The 21,328-nt window shown below is 39.6% G+C and overlaps 1 protein-coding gene across 5 annotated transcripts in view; it reads left to right on the forward strand.

The window, feature by feature from the left end:
- plekhg4 (pleckstrin homology domain containing, family G (with RhoGef domain) member 4) overlaps window positions 1-19,653 on the forward strand; it is a 58,076-nt gene extending 38,423 nt beyond the window's left edge. For 4 of the 5 annotated variants that reach the window (XM_026267546.1, XM_026267548.1, XM_026267549.1 and 1 more), the window contains 11 exons: window positions 11,379-12,295; window positions 14,352-14,601; window positions 15,269-15,358; window positions 15,468-15,692; window positions 15,787-15,957; window positions 16,202-16,382; window positions 16,927-17,043; window positions 17,198-17,446; window positions 17,534-17,730; window positions 18,503-18,561; window positions 18,711-19,653. In XM_026267546.1, coding sequence (XP_026123331.1) covers window positions 11,379-12,295; window positions 14,352-14,601; window positions 15,269-15,358; window positions 15,468-15,692; window positions 15,787-15,957; window positions 16,202-16,382; window positions 16,927-17,043; window positions 17,198-17,446; window positions 17,534-17,730; window positions 18,503-18,541 — 2,436 coding nt within the window. In that variant the 3' untranslated portion in view covers window positions 18,542-18,561; window positions 18,711-19,653. The remainder of the gene's footprint in view (window positions 1-11,378; window positions 12,296-14,351; window positions 14,602-15,268; window positions 15,359-15,467; window positions 15,693-15,786; window positions 15,958-16,201; window positions 16,383-16,926; window positions 17,044-17,197; window positions 17,447-17,533; window positions 17,731-18,502; window positions 18,562-18,710) is intronic. The other variant, XM_026267547.1, reaches the window with a different exon arrangement.
- The last annotated feature ends 1,675 nt before the right edge of the window (window positions 19,654-21,328 follow it).

The following is a 21,328-nucleotide window of genomic DNA, read 5'->3' on the forward strand; positions in this document are numbered from 1 at the left end:
TATATGTGTGACTCTGTGTGATCATTGATAGCACAGAGTCTTTATCTTTGAGTGACCACATGCTGGACTTGATTTGTCTTCGATGACGGATGGACTCATCCCAGATTTAGAAACTGATTTGAGCGATCCGAACACGGCTGATGAGCTGGCCAGTGTGGATTGTGGTCTTGAAACACAATGGGTATGCTGTGACAGCTGAGGCTGAGCGAAACCACAGGACACCAGACTCTATTCATACTACAGGACAACATCAATGAATGAACGGCTGAGAAAGGTTTCAGTGCTCATAGAAGACCTCAAATATCATAGAATTGCAAAACTGTGATTTTTCAGTCATGGAAAAGTCATGGGAATTTCTAAATGTCTTAAATCTTAAAAGGTTATGGGAATATCTGTAGCAAATGTAAAACTTTTCTGTAGTAAATGGAAATTTCTGAAATTAATTGTTTTTCTGTAAAATATAGAACTGTTCAAAAGTTTTAGGTAAGTACATTTTTGAAGTGTTTTTGAAAGAAGTTTCTCTTGCTTGCTGAGGTTTCATTTATTTAATCATAAATACAGAAAAACTTTGCTATTGTGAAATATTATTACATTTAAAATGAACTCTTTTCTATTTTAATATATTTTACAGTGTACTTTATTCCTGTGGTGGTAAAGCTGTATTTTCAAAATCATTACTCCAGTCTTCAGTGTCACATCATCCTTCAGAAATCATTCTGATATGCTGATTTGGTGTTCAAGAAACTTTATTATTATTTTTTATTATTATTATTATTATTTATGAAAACAGTTGTGTTTCTAAATATTTTTGTGGAAACCATTATTTATTTTTTCATGATTCTATGGTAAATAGAAAGTTCAAATTAAACCGATATCTTTCGCATGATGTATTTACTCTCAGTTTTGATCAATTAATTCATACATTACTGAACAAAAGTATTTCTTTAAAAATAATTAAGAAGAGAATTTACTTAGGTCACACAAAAGAGATTTCACTTTTGTGTGACCTAAGGTTTCACTTCAAAATAAATATCTAAAGTGAGTGTGAATGAATGAATGTACTCTGACCTTACTGGGCACTGTATGAGCTTACTGACACACATTGGGTGACAAACATAATATTGACAATCTATTGTCTGGTTCAGAGCCCTGCAGGCAATCACAGCAGCCAGCAGTGCAGAAAGTGACAGCGAAGCTGTGAGCATCAGCCCAGTGATAGAGCCCGAGGCACAGCAGACAGTAGAGCTCAGTGTGTGAGACCGAGTCCTTTCTACTCCAGATGGTCTGCGTGTGTAAGAGGGCAGAGAGAGGAATCACAGAGATGGTGTTTGATGGGAGGATGAGGGCAAACTGACTGGATTGACCGTAATGCTCATCTTTACAAGCTAGTGTGGGACTATCGTCTGTGAAGATTTTTTTCAATTGCTCCCAGCGTTATATTTTAAATTCATTCAAACTCTTACATTAGTGTTTGAAAATGCAGGTTCAGGGTGTCACTCATCTCTATAATGCTACTAGGCAACTCATCTCCTCTTGTGTTTTACATGGTTTTAAGCCTAAACACAAACGGTCCGACATTGCATGTCAAAGAAAATAGCACCACCATGTTGTCATTATAATGATAATACGACAGTACAACTGAATTAACGCACTACAGGCTTCTGCTCAGAGAGGATGAGCATATTTATGCCCTCTCACAGTGAATGGAAATGGATGAATCTCACAAAGACATGTCCAAGTCACATTTTACCCAAAATCAAAAGAAAATAATTATATATATGTATTTGTGTGTGTGCGTGTACACACACACACACACACACGTGTGTTAGTATGTTAGTATTATTTACGTTTTAATTTTAGTTTAGGTTTTTTAGAATTTTGTGATTTTTCTTTTGACATTTTATCAGTTCTTTTGTAAAATATTTATTTTTAGCTTTAATGTTTTTTTGTTGTTTTAATTGCAACAAGGCAACATTTCTAATTCCATTAAAGTTTTAAAAGTTTTTCCTAATATTTCTATTTTATTTTAGCTTGATTTTATTTAAGAAAAATAATTTGACTAATTTAATAACAACTATGAAAACAACATTGTCATCACTTTAATAGTTTTCATATGTCTAGTCTATTACAGAAACACTTTTTAATTGTATTTATAACAAACTATTTCAGAAAATGCTAATATTATGTATACATACCATTTTATATTCATTCAGATTAATTCATTTCTAATATAGGTTTAATTTTCTTTCATCAAAATTTTTAGTTGTCTTCTTTTTGCACATTAAAGAAATATAATACATTTTTGTTTCTAATTTTTATTAGATTTTTATTTAAAAAGCGTATAATTTATCATTTGAGCAAATCCAGTAGTGACACACGCGGCAGTTGTTGTATTGGATTAATATGTGTGTATGTGTGCAACATACTGTGAGCGGTTGAGTATTGATCAGGTTATTGATACTCCCGTGTCTCTAAGGAATGAATTCTTTCCCCACATGCCTTCTGTTGCTGTTTTCATCTAATCCAGCTCTAACTGAATACAGCTTACAGCTTGCTCAACCATACAAGTGTTACACATACAGAACCAGTAAAAACACATTTGTGACCCTGGACCACAAAACCAGTCATAAGGGTCAGGTTTGTGAGTTGAGATTTATACATCATTTGAAAGCTGAATAAATAAGCTTATTAGGATATGACAATATTTGGCTGTGATACAACTATTTGAATATTTGAAGGTGCAAAAAAAAAATTGCTACAAATATACCCGTGCTACTTGAGACTGGTTGTGTGGTCCATGCTCCAGGGTCACATATATAGTTTTGACCTTGCTGCACTTCACGTGATTATACCAGTCACTTGTGTGTTTATCTGTGTGTTTATGAATCATCGACTGGGCCTTTGGCTGGGATTTTACCCTTCCCATCACCGCTCTGGATTTTATCACTCCATTCACAAGGTCCAGTTAGCACCAGTGTGCCAAGTTTCAGCCATCGCTCTGCCGTCTTTCCTTTGACCTTTCTGGCGAAGGGCTTTGTAGTGTTGTTGACAGACACCCTCCTGTCCCATCCCCCCCTTCCCTCTCTGCCCTCTACCCCCTCTGCCCCCTCCGCCTCCGCCTCCTCTAGTGAAGTTGCTGGGGCAGACCCATCTGGTATTTAGACTTACATTTGCCTGTGAATAGTAGGGAGGAGGGGAGTGGGCGCCACTGGCTCTCTCTCTCAGTTACTTTGTCATTCTGAAAGAGAGAGAGAGAGAGAAGGATGACTGCCGCCGCTCCGTGCTCTGGTCATGGGACCACCAGCGTCTTAGCCGAGCAGGAAAACGGATATAGCCATGGAGAGGTAGGAGTTTAGAGGAGCGTTATGCTGATTAAAACAAGATTGTTTGACTGATATGTGGTGCTTTTAGTGATGCACAGGAAGTTTGTTTTATTTTTTAATCTTTGAAGACATGCCAAGACTCATGTTTCTACTGTAACAGATGTTGTTTCTCATGAGAGGCCAATATAACTGAATGGCCAACTGAAATGTTGCTCAAAACACTTTTGAATGGAGCACTTCTGGAGTCTGTGGAGAGATTCTTACTCTTCACTCGATCTCCACCCCCTACTTTCTGGCTCTCTTCAATCCCCTGTTCATTCATGCGCTGGCAGAGTGTGTATGTGAGGGAAGCTCAGGCTGTAAGTGTGTGAACGGCAGTGTTTTTAATAGTTTCCTCTCTGCATGCGCTATTGACCAACATTTCTCACACAGCTTAGATTGGAGTTGGGTGCCCTGGGCAAATGGCCACATCAGGGGGTTTATGCCATCCATTATCTCAGTGTAACTCCACACCTTGTGAGTCAGATCATTATGGGAGTGGATTACTTTTCAACAGCTTTGCGCCAGGAGCATGTTTGGAAGAGGGATGATCTGCAAGCAGACGTATAGATTTTGTCATTCAGCTCATCTTAGGTGGCTTGTATGGTCGTGACGTCAGTGTATCTTTACTCACTTTCCTGCCCACAGGACGTTTCTACTGTTAAAGTGTGTGTTAAAGTGTTTGCTTTATAAAACATCCTGTAGGGTGTTGTGATGTGATACTGTGAAAGTGAAATATCAGTGGCGATTTCTTGAACAATACACTTTTAAGCCAATGATTAACTGACATTAATTTGTGTCACCTCTCATTTAAAAAATACCAGCCACTGTTGTGTGGAAGTGAGTGGATTTTGTACTTGTGGTTTCTTTTGGTAGCAAGGTCAGTAAAGCAAAAAGCAGGGGTTCAGACTGATCCCTGTTTAATTGGTTAAGAGAATGCAGGTGACTGCTTTCTCATAGTCCGACCCCTGAATGGAAAACTCATTATCCACTCACTTCCAGCATATGCCAGTCTCACTGAGCGTGTGTGCGTGCATTTATGACCCTAGTTACTGAAGAGTCTTCACTAACATTTACAGACTAAAAGATGTGCTTTTTCATCACGCTGCTTGACTGGGCCTGAGGCATGTGTCCCCCATGTAGACCGCCATTTCTGGACAGTTCCCCCCAAAAACAGTGGACCCCCTCTACACCTCATTGCCCCTCAAACCCCCAACGGACAACAGGAGACAGCACTCTAAAGGGACAAAGCAGGCCCCATGCACTATTAATTAGGTGTGTCTGTCTTTTGTGGTGGTCTGACTGTCTCTCAGTCCCTGTGTCTCGCTCTGTTGTGGCAGAACCTGGGGTTAGCACCTGTGGCTACAAAACACTGACCTCCACACCCTTTCACTGACAAGAAATGAAAGATGATAAACAAATCTGTATGATGGTTGACCTCCCATGAGGCCCTTATAGAGTTCTGTAAAGAATAAGAGGAGGGAAGGACGCAAAGTAAAGGGGCTGTCAGTTTTCTGTTCACAGCTTGTTAATGACATGTTGGCTAATCTCTGGTGGGTTTGCACCTTGCACTCATTAGCCACCTGGATAGCATGTGCTGGACAGACAAAGCACTTTAAAGAGCTGAGCACTGATGTTTTTACTTCTCGGTCACAAAATAGACAACAGTTTAATAAAAATTTAATAATGAAATCTTAGTTTAGATTTAGATACTGACTTTAATTTATTTTTCATTTATTCATTTTCTTTTAAATCTTTCATTTTCCAATGTTTTGTTCAATTACATCAAATTTTCTTACATTTATTTATTTATTCATTTTTTTGATGGTAAGTGCATCCAAAACAAGTAAGACACTTTTGAATTCTGTGAACACTAGATTTTGCCATCATTTAAGCCTCGACGACTTCCTTTTTCAATATAGTGAAAGTATAAACAGAGCCAGCAGACCGCTTTGGTTTTAATTTAGATTTTCATTTAGACCTGATTGTCATTTTTCTTTTTCGAGTTGGCTAATGTGTATTCCCTTAGGGCATGTGAGTGTTTGCGTGACCTAATAAGCTTTTCCAGGGCTGTGCGCACGTGTCAGGGCCGTTTAAGTAGCCACTCGGTCTGATCAGTGTTGTGATCGGGTCTGATTAATGCCACTTTGATAGTTCAAATGCAGTATGATTGGCTCGCTCTGCAGAACAGCCCCCTCCAAGGCACAGTTCAATCAAATTATACTCACTCAGACAGAATAAAAAAGAACCCACATTATAAGTGCACACCCAAAGTGCCAACCAATGACTATCCTTTTAACAATTTACGCAATTGGCAATACCACTTTCTTTTTGCTGCCTCTATTAAATTGGATGTTTATTTGGATAGCATGCCATTGTCTATCTATCAATTATTCATATTAAAAGGGCCTAAAACAGTGATAATTTTGATGTAATATTAATTTTTTCAATTTTTTCCATTTATTATGAAACACCTGGCATATGGTTGCACTTTTCATTATTTCTGCTTCTATTTGGTAACAATTTGAATTTTTCCCTTTAAAGTATGTGCTACAAATAGATTTTTTTATGTTAAATAATTAAATAATTATTCTTCAAATACTTAGATGAGAAACAATACAAATTCTGTATGAAACATTTGGAAGCGAGTCTCTTGTTCAGGCGTGAACGCTCTGGCTTGTTTTCAGAAAGCCAAGGTTAGATACGCTCTCCTGCAAAGCAGAATTATTTCCTGTTTTACTCATAAAATTGGACTAATGGGCAGACAGTGGCAACTTTATAGTCTTCACATGAGCATGCTGCCAACCAGGCCATGGCAAAATCTGCGGAAGTCCCACAGTCCTCTCAGCTCCTCTTTACAAACAGTCATTACCCCCAGTAAAGCCAGCCAACGCGTTCTATATCAGAAACAGACCCTGAGCTTCGCAGTGCAACAATTAGTTCCACATCTGTTCTGTATAGACAAGTCTTGTGCATTTTGAAGAATCAAAGCTTTGGTAGCAGTTAAACAGAATCTGCATTATTATGAGACTTTTTCCTACATCTGAATTGGAGTTGAACCAGAGAGGAAGTAGCAAATTAAGCTCTCGCAAAGGCCTAGTGCTTCTGACAGGCTTTTAGTAGTCAGAGAGTGTATCTTGATCTCTTTTGCTGTGGAGCAGCTGGCGCATATGTGCTTCGCATAACTCTACATATGCAACACGTTTATTAAAGCAGAGCGAGGAGACCGCAATCGCATCTGTCACGCGCTGCGAGTCCCCTCCTCTGTGCGTGTGTGTGGATGCCATCGCTGAACTTTTCTTTCTTGTGCCTAAATCTTTCGGCTTTGACATTCATGAAGCTTTATAAGAAACACAGAAACGTTCCCTCCACAGCCGGCGCGTGCATACTTGCATGCGTCACCCCTGACACGCACGCACAACAAAAGAACAAAACCGAACTGAATCACAAAACTGCTGAAGCCTTCCTCATCAATCATACAACAGCATCAGGCATTAATTGATATGTTTAAGATTAATGACCTTTACTGGGTTTTAGGTTCGGTGAATTTAAAGCACCATTCTTTTGCTTCGAAAATCACGATTAGATTGAATTAGTCAAAATTACAGGGGCTAGTTATCATACAGGTGCTGTCTCTCCTGTGTTTTCCATCCCACTTCTTCATCTTTTAGTAATCATTTCATTTGCATTACTTTTGACTGAGGTTTCAGATGGCATATGGCATCTGCTTGCATATGTGCATAACATGCTGTCATTGAACTGAAGAGTGATTTTTATTTATTTATTTTTTATTAGTATTTATTATAATGACAAATACCATAAATAATTTTATATTCAATTTATAAATTTATTAGTTGTTGTTGGTGTTAAATATCATTTCAAATATATGGTAAATTACTAAATTGACACAGATTTTGTTTATTTTATCCATGAATGGTGCTAAAAATATTTGTCCCTTTTTAGATTGTTTTACTATTCTGAGAATTATTTTTTTTGTGGAACTGTCCCGGTTGGTCTTTCTACACTCTGCAGGGTCTCTTCATTTATAAAAAAGTTGTCTTTCCTCTGGACTTTTTTTCTGCAGCCTGTAGCAAATCAACCTTTTTTGCGTTCCCTCTATATGTTTCCTTTTTTGATTTTCATCCCCTTTTTTTTTCAGAATCACTCATTCAGATCCTGTTTTTTGGCTCAGGGGGGTCCACAGCCCATTCTTTTGACATTTTCCCCCATTTTCCCCATTCCTTTACTTTCAGCTGCTCAGAAAGAGGGGATCATTTCAGCCGTAATGAAATGACAGAGCAGTTTACCTGGTTCTTGTGGGAGTTAAGCGTCCTGCCTGTAGCTTGGTGCTTTGAGTCCAGGCCTGGTGAGTTACAGAGCAATAACTGTCAGGAGAATTTAAGCCTGTGCCTCCTAAAAATCCAGTGTGCATTATACCCGCACACATTTTGACATACACTATCCTTTCAGGAAAAAACACATTCTTGGCATGGCTCAGGCATGAGATCAGAGACTGGCTGATATCATGAAAACCTTTCCTCCTTTCCGTGGTTTTCTTTTAGAGGAAATAATAAAAGATGCTTTCTTTCAAGTTAAAAACGCTCCTCTTGACCCACTTAAACTGCAGCTAAGAGATTCATTTATGGGAGTGTACAAAAGCTCAGTCCAAAACTGGATCTGTCTCACTCCTGCCGCTCTGTTTTAGCACATCTAACACTCTCTCTCCATTTCTCTGTTTGTCTCTCACTCTTTGTGCAGGATTGAATAGTGGGGGCCTTTAGAGGTGCCTCCCTCAGGCAAACTAATTCTGCTCTAACCCCACCACACACACACACCATTCACACTTCAAAGAGCCTCACATGCTAACAAACCAAACGATGATGTCATCCCCTGCCCACAGTATCACGGGCATCATCAGAAAGAGTGAGGAACTATATTGGGCTGTAGATCAAAGTCTCTGCTTTATTTCACCGAGGGGAAAGCGCAGGGCAAGGGGTATTTTTCCATCGAGGGAGGTAGCTTTGAGAGCTGGTTTGGACTCTCCGACCCCAGGGTGGACTATTTGTGCTGTTTTACTGCAGGAAAAGACACATCTGTTTGTGTTTCCCTTGTCTGTTTCACACATCAGGAGGTAAAGGGGAGGTTATGGAGAATTAACAAGACTTAAAAATTTCTGGAGTCGCTGAATGTAATTCAAGCAAAACGATGATCAATTTATTCCAGTTAATGCAGAAGTCTATAATGCACTGTCAGATATCACAGAAAATCATTTTTTTGCAGTTCATTTAAGTGGTGCTGTGTTGGGACAAATGCATTTTTAAAAGGTACAAATGTTTTTGTTAATATAACCAATACATTGAGTTGTCTAAATCTAAATGTATGTTATGTATGTCTTTTCTAAATGTATGTTATTGATGTTTTTGTGACCGGTTCATGCATGTTTTTGTTTTGTTTTACTTTTCGTGTTTTGGAGCTTGTAATTTATAATGAAAATGTCATAGCTCCATCTTCTGGTGAGATCTGCTGTACTTTCTTCAGTCATTTAAACTCTGGCCCCTGCACAATCGACTGCAAGCTCACGTTCAGATCTGCCTACATCCAATCGTAGTCCGTAGTCCCCATGCTACACTTAGGCCCCGTCCACACGGAGACGGAGCTTACCCCAATCCGATCTTTTTTTTCCTCGTCTCGAGAAATATCCGCGTCCACACGAAACCGCAAAATGATGTAGTATACATGCCAGACCAGTATGTGGCGCTTTAATTCTGCCACAGAGATACACTAAAAACGGAGAAGAAGACTTGGATTATGCTCATAAACTTGGTACACAAACAAACATGGAACAATACATTTATTAATCTTTGTTATTGTTAGTTAATATAAAGACAATCGTTCAGTGTTTGTTCATGTTTTTGTTGCTGTTACGTGACGTAGAGCTGTCTGACTAGGGGGGAGACGTGGGCTGATGACGTCATAGTTTCAGAAAATATACGGATTAGCCGTCCAGACGAAAACGCAAAAGACGGCGTTTTCAAATTTATCCACTCTGGGACCCGGTTTCAAAAAAGAGCGGTTTCACCTTACGAAAACGCCGGGTCCGTGTGGACGAAACGCCTATCCGATAAAAAATTTGTGCGTATTCACAGAAACGCGTCTCCGTGTGGACGGGGCCTTAATCTGTTCACTCTGATGCACGTCACAAAATAGAAGAAAAAGATCTGTTGCTACTTTCGTTAATTTAATATTTGAGACTAAAAGTCATATTAATAGCATTTGAAGTGGTTTTTCCATCGTAAAAGAACTTCAGTTGTATTTAACCCTACATTTTGCTTCAAAGAAACCAAACCACATTTATGCCACTCCGTTAACAAGGACCTTCAAATTCATTGTCACTGTTTGGTTCTCACTCAGCAGTTATCTGTCGCATTTGCGTATTCTTTGTATATGTCTCTCTCCTCTATCTGTTCTGTCACTGCTTAGCCGTGTGTATTGTTACTGTGGGCAGCTAACCTCTGACCCCTGCTCTTGAGAGACTTTAGTATCGGGGTGCCAAAGGCCCATACGCTGGCATTTGGCCTCCGTGTCACCCTTACATGAAAAAGAGAAAGAGCCGAGGGGCTTGGGAGCCAGGCGTTGTCATCATGTCACATAGCAGCTAAAGTAGATTGGGAAGGTTTTGTGTGTGCACAGAAAGAGAGAGAAGAGGGGGAGTTTTGCTCCTTTCTCAGGAATGCTTAAACACAACCCGGTGTTTGCAGTCAGCGCAGAAGTGTGTGTTTGTGTGTGTGTGTGTGTGTGTGTGTATGAGGTGGACGGGGGTTGTGTTTGATCTGTTTTAATCCCCTCTGAAGTTTAACTACTCATTACCTAGAATGGTGAGGACTCGTATCCTCCGGAGCACTCACTATAGAAACCTGCCGCCTGGATGCTGATGAAAAAAGGTCTAGAAACAAGAGTGCCGCTGAGTTGATGTAACAGCATCTTGGAGTGTGAGAAGGGGCCATCAGATTTTCTCATAAATGGAAAGACGGCTAGTAAAGCGGTTGGCATGTGTCTTTGTGGCAGGGTGCTGTCACACATAGTTGAAACTATAGGCCCTCCTGCTGCTGAGCTGCATGTTAAAGTCTTCTTACCCAGACCTCCCAGCTCCTGGCTAAAAACCCCTTTATTTCGCATGAAAGATGCTGGGAGGTTTCTCACTCATTCTGTCCTTCCCGTACCCCCATCAACATGCTTTTGTAGTTGTTTTCCTTTTCTCCATTCTCAAACATGCATAAAAACTTCTTATGTGACACATTACCTTTTTTTTCCCACCCTTTTTATCATGTTTGTTTTTTATTGTAGTTTTTTTTAAGCTGCCAATTTACCCAATGTGTTGTAAAGACTTAAGTATGTAAAAACTTAAAATGTATTTAAAATTATGAATAAAAATATTACTTTTAAATATTAATAGTACTATTAATATTACTATTAAAAATGTTTTCAGTAATTTAAATGAAGCTAGAATATAAGGGAGAAAAAAAACGTTAGCAGCGCAAGAGGTCATGGGTTCTATTCCCAGGGAAAACACATTCTGGTAAAAAAATATATATATTTATAGTATTTTATATTAATTATATTTTAAAATAAAAGTGATTATTCAATAAAAATACAATTATTTTATACTACACATAAAAATAAATTGCTAATATTTACTTTTTTAATTTGAATTTGCATCGTTTTCAAAACTAAAATCAGCAAGCTTTTATTTTGGTGGGTTACCGGCATGCACTGCTCTGTTTAGTTCTGCCAACTGACGCACGTCAGTAAATGAAATATCACAGTTATGAATTGTGTTTTAATTATATATATATTGCATAGCCTAGATTTGTGCTTTCAGTTTAAATGGAAATCTTACAGTATTACAGTTAGTCGATTTAAAAAGGTGCACCCCTGACAAAAGTATATAACAGTTTTTACCATAAACAAAGTTTTTCATCACATCAGCTGACTCTTTTCTTTTTCTCTCTCTTTTAGGCATATGAATGGGCGCTAGAGGGCATGCGTCATTTAGCGTGTGTTAGTATGGAGGAATGTGGCATGTCTGAGAAGTGTCAGAGCATGATCACGTGTCTGGAGACCTATCGCAGTCAGCACCCCCCGATCCCCGACACACACTTCCAGGAGATGAAGGACCTCGCTGGGGAGCTGAAGAGCGAGCAGGGACTCAAGCAGTGGAAGTTTGCTTGGTCCAAGTGTCAGGAGACCAAGCAGATGTTTGAGAAGAAGCTGGAGATGGCCCTGCGCACTCGCCGCGAGAGTGACCCTAAATCAGTGAGGAGTGACTCCTCTCGCCGGAACTCTGACTGTAGCGCTAAACCTCAGGAGCGTAGCAGTAGCATCTCCTTCTCATGTCGGAAAGTGTTCGGTGGAGGCTGGGGCAGGGACAGACTTTCCTCACAGTCCAGCACGTCCTCCACTCCTTGCAGTCCTTCAGGCAATCGCATGGACACCCGTGACTCTGTCCGAACCCCCACAGGAAGTCCATATAGCATTGAGCACAGAATCCCCCACAGCACCCCTGTCAGATCCCACAGGCTAACACGTAGCATCTCTACAGATGAGTCTCCACAGCGGCCACAACTGGAGGGGCAGGCATGTGCAACAAGCCCAAGCCTCACTTCTGTAGAACCAAACCGCAGGGTTTTGAGGAAGACCCAGAGCTTTGATACGGCCGGTAGTGAATCTGTGTCACGCTACGGGACCTGTCAGAGAACTTTGAGTGAGCCTGCACGGAGAGGAAACACAGGGGTGTTCATTAAGGGTCTGGAGGTGAGCAGCACTGAAGTGATCGATCGGCCGTACAGCCCGCGCCTGCCGCCCATGCATGGATGGTCTTCTGTTGATTCACACCGCAGCGGGAGTCCTGCACCAGAAACACGCAGCAAGGGCAGGTGGGTACTCCTATACAAGTGCTAACACACACTCACTTGCTGAAACATAAACACAGTCAACCAGGGAAGTCTGCAGGCCATTGACTGAAGCATGCTTCAGCTTAAAACCACTTACTATATATCCTCCACTTTATGATGGAAAAATGTGTTCTTCTAATTGAATATGAGCAGCAATGCTGCCATAAACACAGACAAATATGTTAAGCCTGGCACACACTTGTTTTTCAAGGGTTTTCAAACTGAGCTCCGGGATGCTAAAGGGTCCATGGAAAAGCAAAACAAAATAAAAAAATAAAAAAGCGCATATTCTGAGCAAAGCTACTTCCCAACAATTATTTATTCTAGCTGTAAATAATTACATATAAATAATTAATAATAAATTACATAAATAATTAGTATTTATACAAACATATTTTCTGTAAATAATTATATTATTATTCTAACAAATTATATAATTATGTATATAATAATTATTATTTTAATTATGAAAATGCGAATTTACATTGCATAATAATGTTGAATAGGATTGGCAATTATCTTTATTATCTTTAAGAAATCTAACAGTAAAGAAAATTATGTCCAGATATTTTTAACTGTATTTCAATGATGATATTAAAGTCAGTTATTTATTTTTTGTGAACAACATGTTGTTAATGTATAAAATCATACTTTACACATTACAAATGAGTCTCTCTATAAATGAAAGTGTACAGTGTAGCTTTAGTCTTTTGCAAAACATTGAAAATCAAATGCTGAAAACACCTTTATATCTCTACTCACAGCAAACTGCTCAAAACTTAACGTACACACACACACACACACACACACAGAAGACATCCAGGGGGGAAAAAAAATGTTCCAGCTAAAAACCATAAACAGACTAAGTCATGTTTGTAATGTGTGCATAAGGGAACTCAATATGTCTCGTATTAAACGGACATAGCCCCATTATCCTCTGAATCTCCATGGATGTCTCTTCCAGCTGTGGGTCCCTCTGGTCACCCCTTAACCCCCTCAGGATACAGGCCTGAGATACAGATCACTTTCCCAGGTGGGCTTTGAAGTGGTGGGGAGCCTGTTTGTCTTCTGCTCCTCCACACAGAAGAGACGGATGGCGTTAGCTGATTATATAGGCATCTTGAGGACGTCCTTGTATCTGTGTGTCTTCCTTTCAAAACACATTTCTCTGCTTTACTCTCTGAGATTGCAGTACAGAGGTGATGTTGACACAGTTTTTCAGATAGAAATAACAAAAAACATGCTGTTTGGCTCTGTGTGGTCCAGTTATTGCAAATATTTAAGGCTAATGAAAAAATTCTGATAAGAATCCAGTTTAAGATGAATGTAAATGCTGAAACCTCACCTTGTTTTTCTCGATACTGGACATACACACCATGTTCAGCTGTGTGGTGAGAAGGTAAAAGTGCTGTAATTAATGTAAGTAAATGTAAAACAGTCAGACAATAGGTGCTCTATGCTTGTAATTCACTTCGAGCATTCAGGTTTACTTGTGATCAGGATTTTATGAAGTGGTAAAAAAAGATCTGGGCAGTCAAGTGTTAAAACTACTGAGGATAAAAAGAATGCCATGGGAACTGTCACAGTGAGCCATCCGGTCTGAGTTAGAGATTATGGACTCTCACAACTGATTGGCTCGAGTGTTTCAGGGAGAAAGCACATGACATCCTGGAGAGACGTGTGAAAACACCTGTCCTTTATGGTTACACACTCTGAAAAAGCTGTAGGGCACACATGCTGATGTCACACTGACATACACTACCATAAAAAGTTTGGGTCAGTAAGATTTTGTAATGTTTTAGAAAGATGTCTCCTATTACAGTAATCAGCACCCATTACTCACATGATTCTTCAAAAATAATTCTAATTTGACGATTTGGAACTCAAGAACCTGGGTGTCTTGAGTTCCAGTTCCGGCTCGCAGATCTTTCCCGATCCCGTGACCCTTATCAGTGTTAAAAACAATTGTGCTGCTAAATGATTGTTACGGAAGTATGCATTTGAAGTATGTTAATTGTCCACTCTCACTGTCTTTCAGTAAACTACGCCACATCGTGGATGAGATGGTGACAACAGAGCGTGAATATGTGCGTTCTCTGCGGTACATCATTGACAACTATTTCCCTGAGATGGAGCGCGCTGACCTGCCACAGGACCTGCGGGGAAAGCGCAGCGTCATCTTCGGAAACCTGGAGAAGCTGGTGGACTTCCACAGCCAGTATTTCCTGAAAGAGCTTGAGAGCTGCTGCAATCATCCTCTACGAGTCAGCCACTGCTTCCTACGACATGTAAGAGAGCTCCTTCACTCGCGGTCTTTACACAGAAACTAGCACATGTCCAGCTGCATGACTTCAGATCTGTTTTCTTAGTTCAATTCAACAGTTCTCGTCTGTTCCCAGTCCATACCGACTCATTTTTGAACCAGCAAAAGTCTAAAACCATCCAGAAAAGTACTTTTTCTGTGTTTACTTGCTCTTTTCCTTTCACCCTCTATGAATATGGGAATCAAACCGAGCCAGAAGAAGTGATTCTGAGGTCTTTAAATGAGCGCAAGACCGCCAGCCTATATCGTCTTTATTTTCTCTGTATTTGTGGTCAATCATAGTTCTGGCTCACCTAAAGAGCTCTAACTTACGAAGCCTTCGCAGGCAGTGGTTCACAGAGAAAAGAGAGAAAAAAGCAGGCCACTTGGCTTATAGCAAATTCATTTATGACATGTTTTTGGAGCAGCAAAACCTGTCCTGAAATCCCTGCACACTCTGTATGAACCTGAAAAGTCAATATTAAACAATTTACTCAAAAACAAAAACAACTCAACCTGGAAATAATTTGGAAGAAAATGCTCACTCTATTTCTGTATCAACAAGAGAATTATTCTATAGAACACGAATGCAGAAATGTGGATGATTACGATTAAATATTTCTCTTGTGTGTTTTTTTTCCATATAAACATAGCAAGACCAATTCAGCCTGTATGCTTTATACAGCAAGAACAAGCCAAAGTCAGACACACTTCTTGCCAGCCATGGAAACTGCTTCTTCAGGGTGAGGAACTGGCATCTGGGTGTAGAGTTTATTCCACTTATGTTGAACTGCTCTAAGCACATTCATCTCACCTCATGAGCTGAAACTGAAAAAAGTTCTCCCATTTCAGCATAAGCAGCTGGAGTTGGGGGATAAGATGGACCTGGCGTCGTACCTGCTGAAGCCCATCCAGCGCATGAGTAAGTATGCCCTGCTGCTGAAAGACCTGATCAAAGAGGTAAGCGAAGTCCAGGAGCAGGAGCTGATGTACCTGCGTGCCGCCGCCGAGATGGTCAAATTCCAGCTTCGCCACGGGAATGATCTGCTCGCCATGGACGCTATCAGAGACTGTGATGTAAGCGGATACACACGCCACTTCACATTCAAGACATAGGAAAGCAAATTATCTTCTACATTTACTATTTAATGTTTATTTCACACTTTTCTAGGTTAATTTGAAAGAGCAGGGGCAGTTGGTTCGGCAAGATGAGTTCACAATTTGGTATGGCAGGAAGAAGTGCCAAAGACATGTGTTCCTGTTTGAGGATCTAGTGCTGTTCAGCAAACCCAAACGCATTGAGGGTGGCCTGGATGTTTACATATATAAGCACTCTTTCAAGGTAAGCACCTAAAGGACATCTGAAGTTTAGAAGGACAGGAACCATCTCCAGAATAAACACACTGTACTTTTACTAGTACACTCACATTCTTGTCCTATGTTGATATCAGATAAGGTTATAGTTTTAGGATCTGAGCATCAGTATGGTCCCCTGTAAACCGTAATAACAACAAGATGCCATGAGCCCTCAAAACTGATTGAGATGATATGTGAATATCCTCTTTGCTCTGTCATTGTCTTTGTAGACGGCTGATGTGGGTATGACAGAGACGTCGGGGGAGAACGCTCTGAGGTTTGAGGTCTGGTTCAGGAGGAGAACTTCCAAGAACCAGACCTACATTCTCCAAGCCAGCACCTCTGAGATCAAACACGCCTGGACCTGCGACATTGCACGGATACTATGGCAGCAGGCCACCAGGAATAAAGGTGGGAAAGAGACACTGAAGCTGTTAAGCTTTCAAAGTTGTTTGAATTAGTTCTGAACGTTAGAGGATAATTACAGATATAATATTTCCTGTCACATACCATCTTAGCATATCAGAAGATTTTTTTACCACTTCATCTGTTTATGCCTCAGGCAGATAGGAAGCTATTTAAAACACGTTCAAGTCACACCAGTATTGTATTTCTACAGTTTGACATGATGGAATGAGAAAATTATGCAAATAAAATTCTTTGTTCAACCTGTATTTGCATATATTTACACAATCCCTAAGAAAATCATTTTTACACTTTCTATGTGCTTTATGCAACTTAATTCTTCAAATTCATCATTAAACTTAATCAACAGATATTGGAGTGTCATCTAGGCCTATATGGTCATAGACGCCAGATTATTTATGATATTATCATTTGTGTAGTATTAACGCAATATCAATATTTCATTTTTTAAATGTCAGTTATCATCAGTACTGTTGTAACTTCTGATATATGGCACCGTTTTTAAACATGTTTCTCTGTGTGTATGAAGAAATCCGAATGCAGGAGATGGTCTCTATGGGGGTGGGCAATAAACCCTTCCTGGACATTAAACCCAGTGATGCTGCTATCAACGACAGAGCCATTGACTACATCATGAAAGGCAGAGGTGAGCTGGTTTAACATGACAAACTCATCAGAGTAACAGAATAATGCTTGATTTATTGATTTTTTTTTTTTTATCTCTGACCAGAATAATGTTTTGAGTAAAAATAAGCAGCAATTGATTCTATGGGTTGATTTTACGCTTTCTTCTGTCACAGGGGCCAGGACGAGAGCCTCCATTGCTGTCTCGCTTTTTGACCACTCAAACCCATTCAAACGAGCTGCAGTAAATGCTCCTGTTAGTGGCCCCCCAGTGTCCGGTGGCCCCTCTTCTTCCACACTGCTGGGGCCATTGAATCTACATATGTACAGCAGCCAAAGCCTGTTAGCAGGGGAGAGACCTCTCATCAGCCCCTGCATCGAGGAAGACGAGCTGGAGCACGAGACGAGCAGTCAGCCATCTATGAGTATGTACCATGACATCTGAAAGGGTTAAACATTTCCTCAGAAACCATGTTTATAACAGGATGTTGATCTTTGACTTGTGTTTGCAGCTACAGAGAGTTCGGGTTCGTCGTCTCACTGTCTGTCAGGTAGTGGCTCGAGCGGGTCAGACAGCGGATGTGTGTCCAGTCACCTTCCCGAGGCTTTGTCCGAGGAGCCCAGCTCACCGTGTGACTCCTCCTGTTACTCCTCCATCACCTCTCCCACCCAGGAGAAACCCTGCTTTAACAGCCAGTACATCTCAGCGGTTAGTATAGCGCGTCCATTTCAGATCAGGCCAGTGTTTTGGTTGCCTGTGCCAACATCAAAAGACCAAACAGTGTCACTGAGGCTACATCCACATTCATCCAGATGAATTTGAAAACACATTTCACACATGATTTAATTCATTTCATACATTTTCTATACTTGTTGGTCTTTTACCCACTCTGAGATCCAGCAAAAACTGAGATTTTTTTAAGATGCCCTTAAAAGTGGCTACATATGAAAACAGTTTTCCTGTTGTAGTGTGGGGCTGTGAAAATGGCAGTATTCGAAAGCGATGTTGCATTGTTGGCCTATTGTTTTACTGGCAATTTAAAGTAATGGGCGACCGATATTTGGCTTTTTTTTTTTTTTTTTTTTTTTTTTTTGTATATTGGCCGATACGTTTTTTTGTTTGGCTTATGTTTGAGACATTTATTTTGACTGCACCAAACTATAAATAAATATATATACTGTCAAAAAAATTCGCTGTCAAAAAACCAATAACCAATACTGGTGCAACCTGAATGTGCCAATAAGTTGCTAAAAAAAATAATAGTGCCAGAAGGATAGTGTGAGAACTTTGTTTATCTCTGAAACACCATATTCAAATCTAGTCGGATGAATGTTGACATAGCCTGATGCAGACACATGTCGTAACACCCATGCTTATGCCAGCACTAATAAACACGTTCCCTGATCACCTGATGATTAAATCAGAGCTGCCTCCTCTTTAACCTGTGATAACACCTGCGCCCATCTCCTTCTCGTCACAGGGGGAAGCTCAGGTGATTGGTCCCTCTACTATAGTGTGAGCTCAGTAAGCACTGCTGCAGTAAGTCTGGCTTTCGCTCCATGACATCGCACTTCCATAGCTATATGCATTAAAACTCATCTCAGCTCAGATATCATTCATGCTGAAACTGGTGCCCTTACACATGTTTGTATGTAATGCATGTTATTCTGTCTTCCTTCATCCTTTAGGTTTAAGACCTGTCTGCTTCAGACTGCGAAGACAACGTTGCCAGACCGAAGAGAAGTACAGAGCTAGTATTTATTGTTCCCACTGAGTGCCAGCAAATCTCATGCAGAGTTTAAAATGCGCTCAAAATAGCACTGTTTCTCTTTTTCTTTTTTAAGCCACTTTTAGCTTCAATAGCTTTTATATAATTTTAAAAATGATCTATAAAACTGAATAAATATTCTTGTATTTATCTTCTTTTCCAATGTTAAGATACAGTAGTGTTCTCAGCTGTATTATTAACTGTAAATACTGTAGTAGTGTACAATACACTTTTGAACTGTTGCGGTTGGTTATTCACTTCCCACTCTTTTTGTTGTTGCCCATTTTGCTGCAGAAGGTTTGATTTAGAAAAAAATGGCATGGCTAGATTTCTAAGCATCAATACACTAAAGGTGTTAAGCAACGTTTAAAGCATTTGTTGGTAGAGTTTCTCTTCTTTCTAGTGTTTCCATAGTTTGTGGACCTGTAGTCAGTCAGTATGCTGTATGATAGCTGGCCTGATCCAGAATCACAGATCATTCATTCAAATCATACAACTGACCTCAGGTCAGCACTGCTGCCTGGTTGGAGATGGTGAAAGTTTTCATTTCAGTTCTCTTATTTACATTATTAAGTATAACTAAATACAACATGTAAATTGTAAATAGTTGCACCAGTGGTGCTTTGAGGTCATAGCGTTTAGAAAGTAATGTTTATACATGTATTAACCAGTCAACATGGGAATCACTCAAGTGCCCTTCTTTGTTGCCAACCCAAATTGGAAGAGTACAAACAACAGATAATAGTCATTAAAAAAGTGTTGCAAGTTCCACTTCAAGCTGAAGCATGAGTATGTACACAGATGTTTTATTTTCCATCTTAACAAGTTCACACAGAAGTAATAAAGATAGCTTTGTATCGACATTGAAAGTGTTTTGTTTATTGTTTTTAATAATTTATGATTGCCACACACATCCCACAAACCCTGCAGGCTGGTATTCAATTTCTGCTCACTGACTGAGCTAAGGAACAGGTTCATTGTTACTAATGATGTTATTGTGCCTTGGGGCACAAGCAGTGTGTAGTTTAAATGCACATTCAAATACATGTAAACCATCAGTATGAGAAATGGTTCGGTTCAGTTTACTGTACTGTTATAGCCTGAGGAACATTGTCATCAATAGCTTATTATTTGTGAGTGGTTTGTGGAAAGAAACTGTTCTTCATTGGCCATGCTTTTTTTAATAATTCTATATAAGATAAGCAACAGACAGGTAATAAGTTGAAAAAGGAAATACTGTCTTTGCCTCTGGAACTATAGTTACTGTACCTTTAAACTACATTTTCTTTTTGCTGCTTTATTTCTCTACATGAATTGATCCACAGTAGCATGGTTTGTCTGTAACAGGAAGGAAAGTGAAAATACTTGAATGATCGCCCATTAATCATTCTAATCTTCATCTGAGAAACAGATTCAGGTGAGGTTCCATTGAATAGATCTTTCTTCTTTTAAAGGATCTCCTGGAGGAAACAGACTATTTTTGCTATAATCTCTAGAGTCTATTTTGGTGGAGTCAAGTATCCGCATCAGGAAATATGGCATCCATTGGCAAGCATCATCTACTTGTACGAACGACTGAAATACTGTATGCAAAGACCACATCTGGACAAAGAGATATGAAATAAAGTGGTTTAGCATGTAGGAAATGCCACAGAATTTTCCAGCATTCTTTGTTTCGTTCACACATGGATGGAAACCACAAACCGGAGAATGGAACGGGAACTCAATGAGGCATAATTGGCTGAACCATTCACAGCGTGAGTGAACATGATGAGCTCTGAGTGCTCCAGTGAGGCTGCATGGGCTTCTGCAGCACTACTCTGGTTTATTTATCTGTTTTACCAAGAATGTTTTGCATCATCAATCTTTAATAATATTACAGCCAAATCTGAACTTCGGGAAGCTGGAAAAGCTGAATATGAGCAATGGAAACATACTGATTCATGTATAATCTAAAACACATCTCTAGGATCTCCAGACAGTCATAAAATTAGTGAATGCCAAAAGCTGTTAACTTGACAACCATTAGGCAAAACTCTAATCCTAATCTTTCCCAAACCACAATTAAGGTTATTATGGTGTGGGGAAAATACAGTTTATCTTTGATGCATTTTATTTCTATTGTTAGTTTTCTGATGCATACTTTTATCCTCTTCTTTTGATTACGTGGCAGTTATGAATGCTGTTGGATATTTATCTGCTTTTGTTTTCCCTAGCGTGTAAAAAAAAAAAAAATAAAGGCAAAAGACTAGGACTCCTCTTGTTAGCACTGGAGGATGATCAAGCTGTAAATCACCCAGCCGAGGGCGCACAGTCACGAATACCGCAGCTCTCTGCCCCATCTGTTTGCTTTTTATATATTACATGATACATTGGGAACAACATAAATCATAAAACTCCCATCTATCCTAAACTGGATGGTCACATCATTGTTTTCATATTAATTACATTTACATAACATTTAGTCGTTTAGCAGACACTTTCTTCCAAAGAGCCTGACAAATGAGGACAATCAACACAACAACAAAAGAGAAATAA

This window comes from Carassius auratus, chromosome 7 (genome assembly GCF_003368295.1).
Source record: "Carassius auratus strain Wakin chromosome 7, ASM336829v1, whole genome shotgun sequence".
Classification (NCBI taxonomy): Eukaryota; Metazoa; Chordata; class Actinopteri; order Cypriniformes; family Cyprinidae; genus Carassius; species Carassius auratus.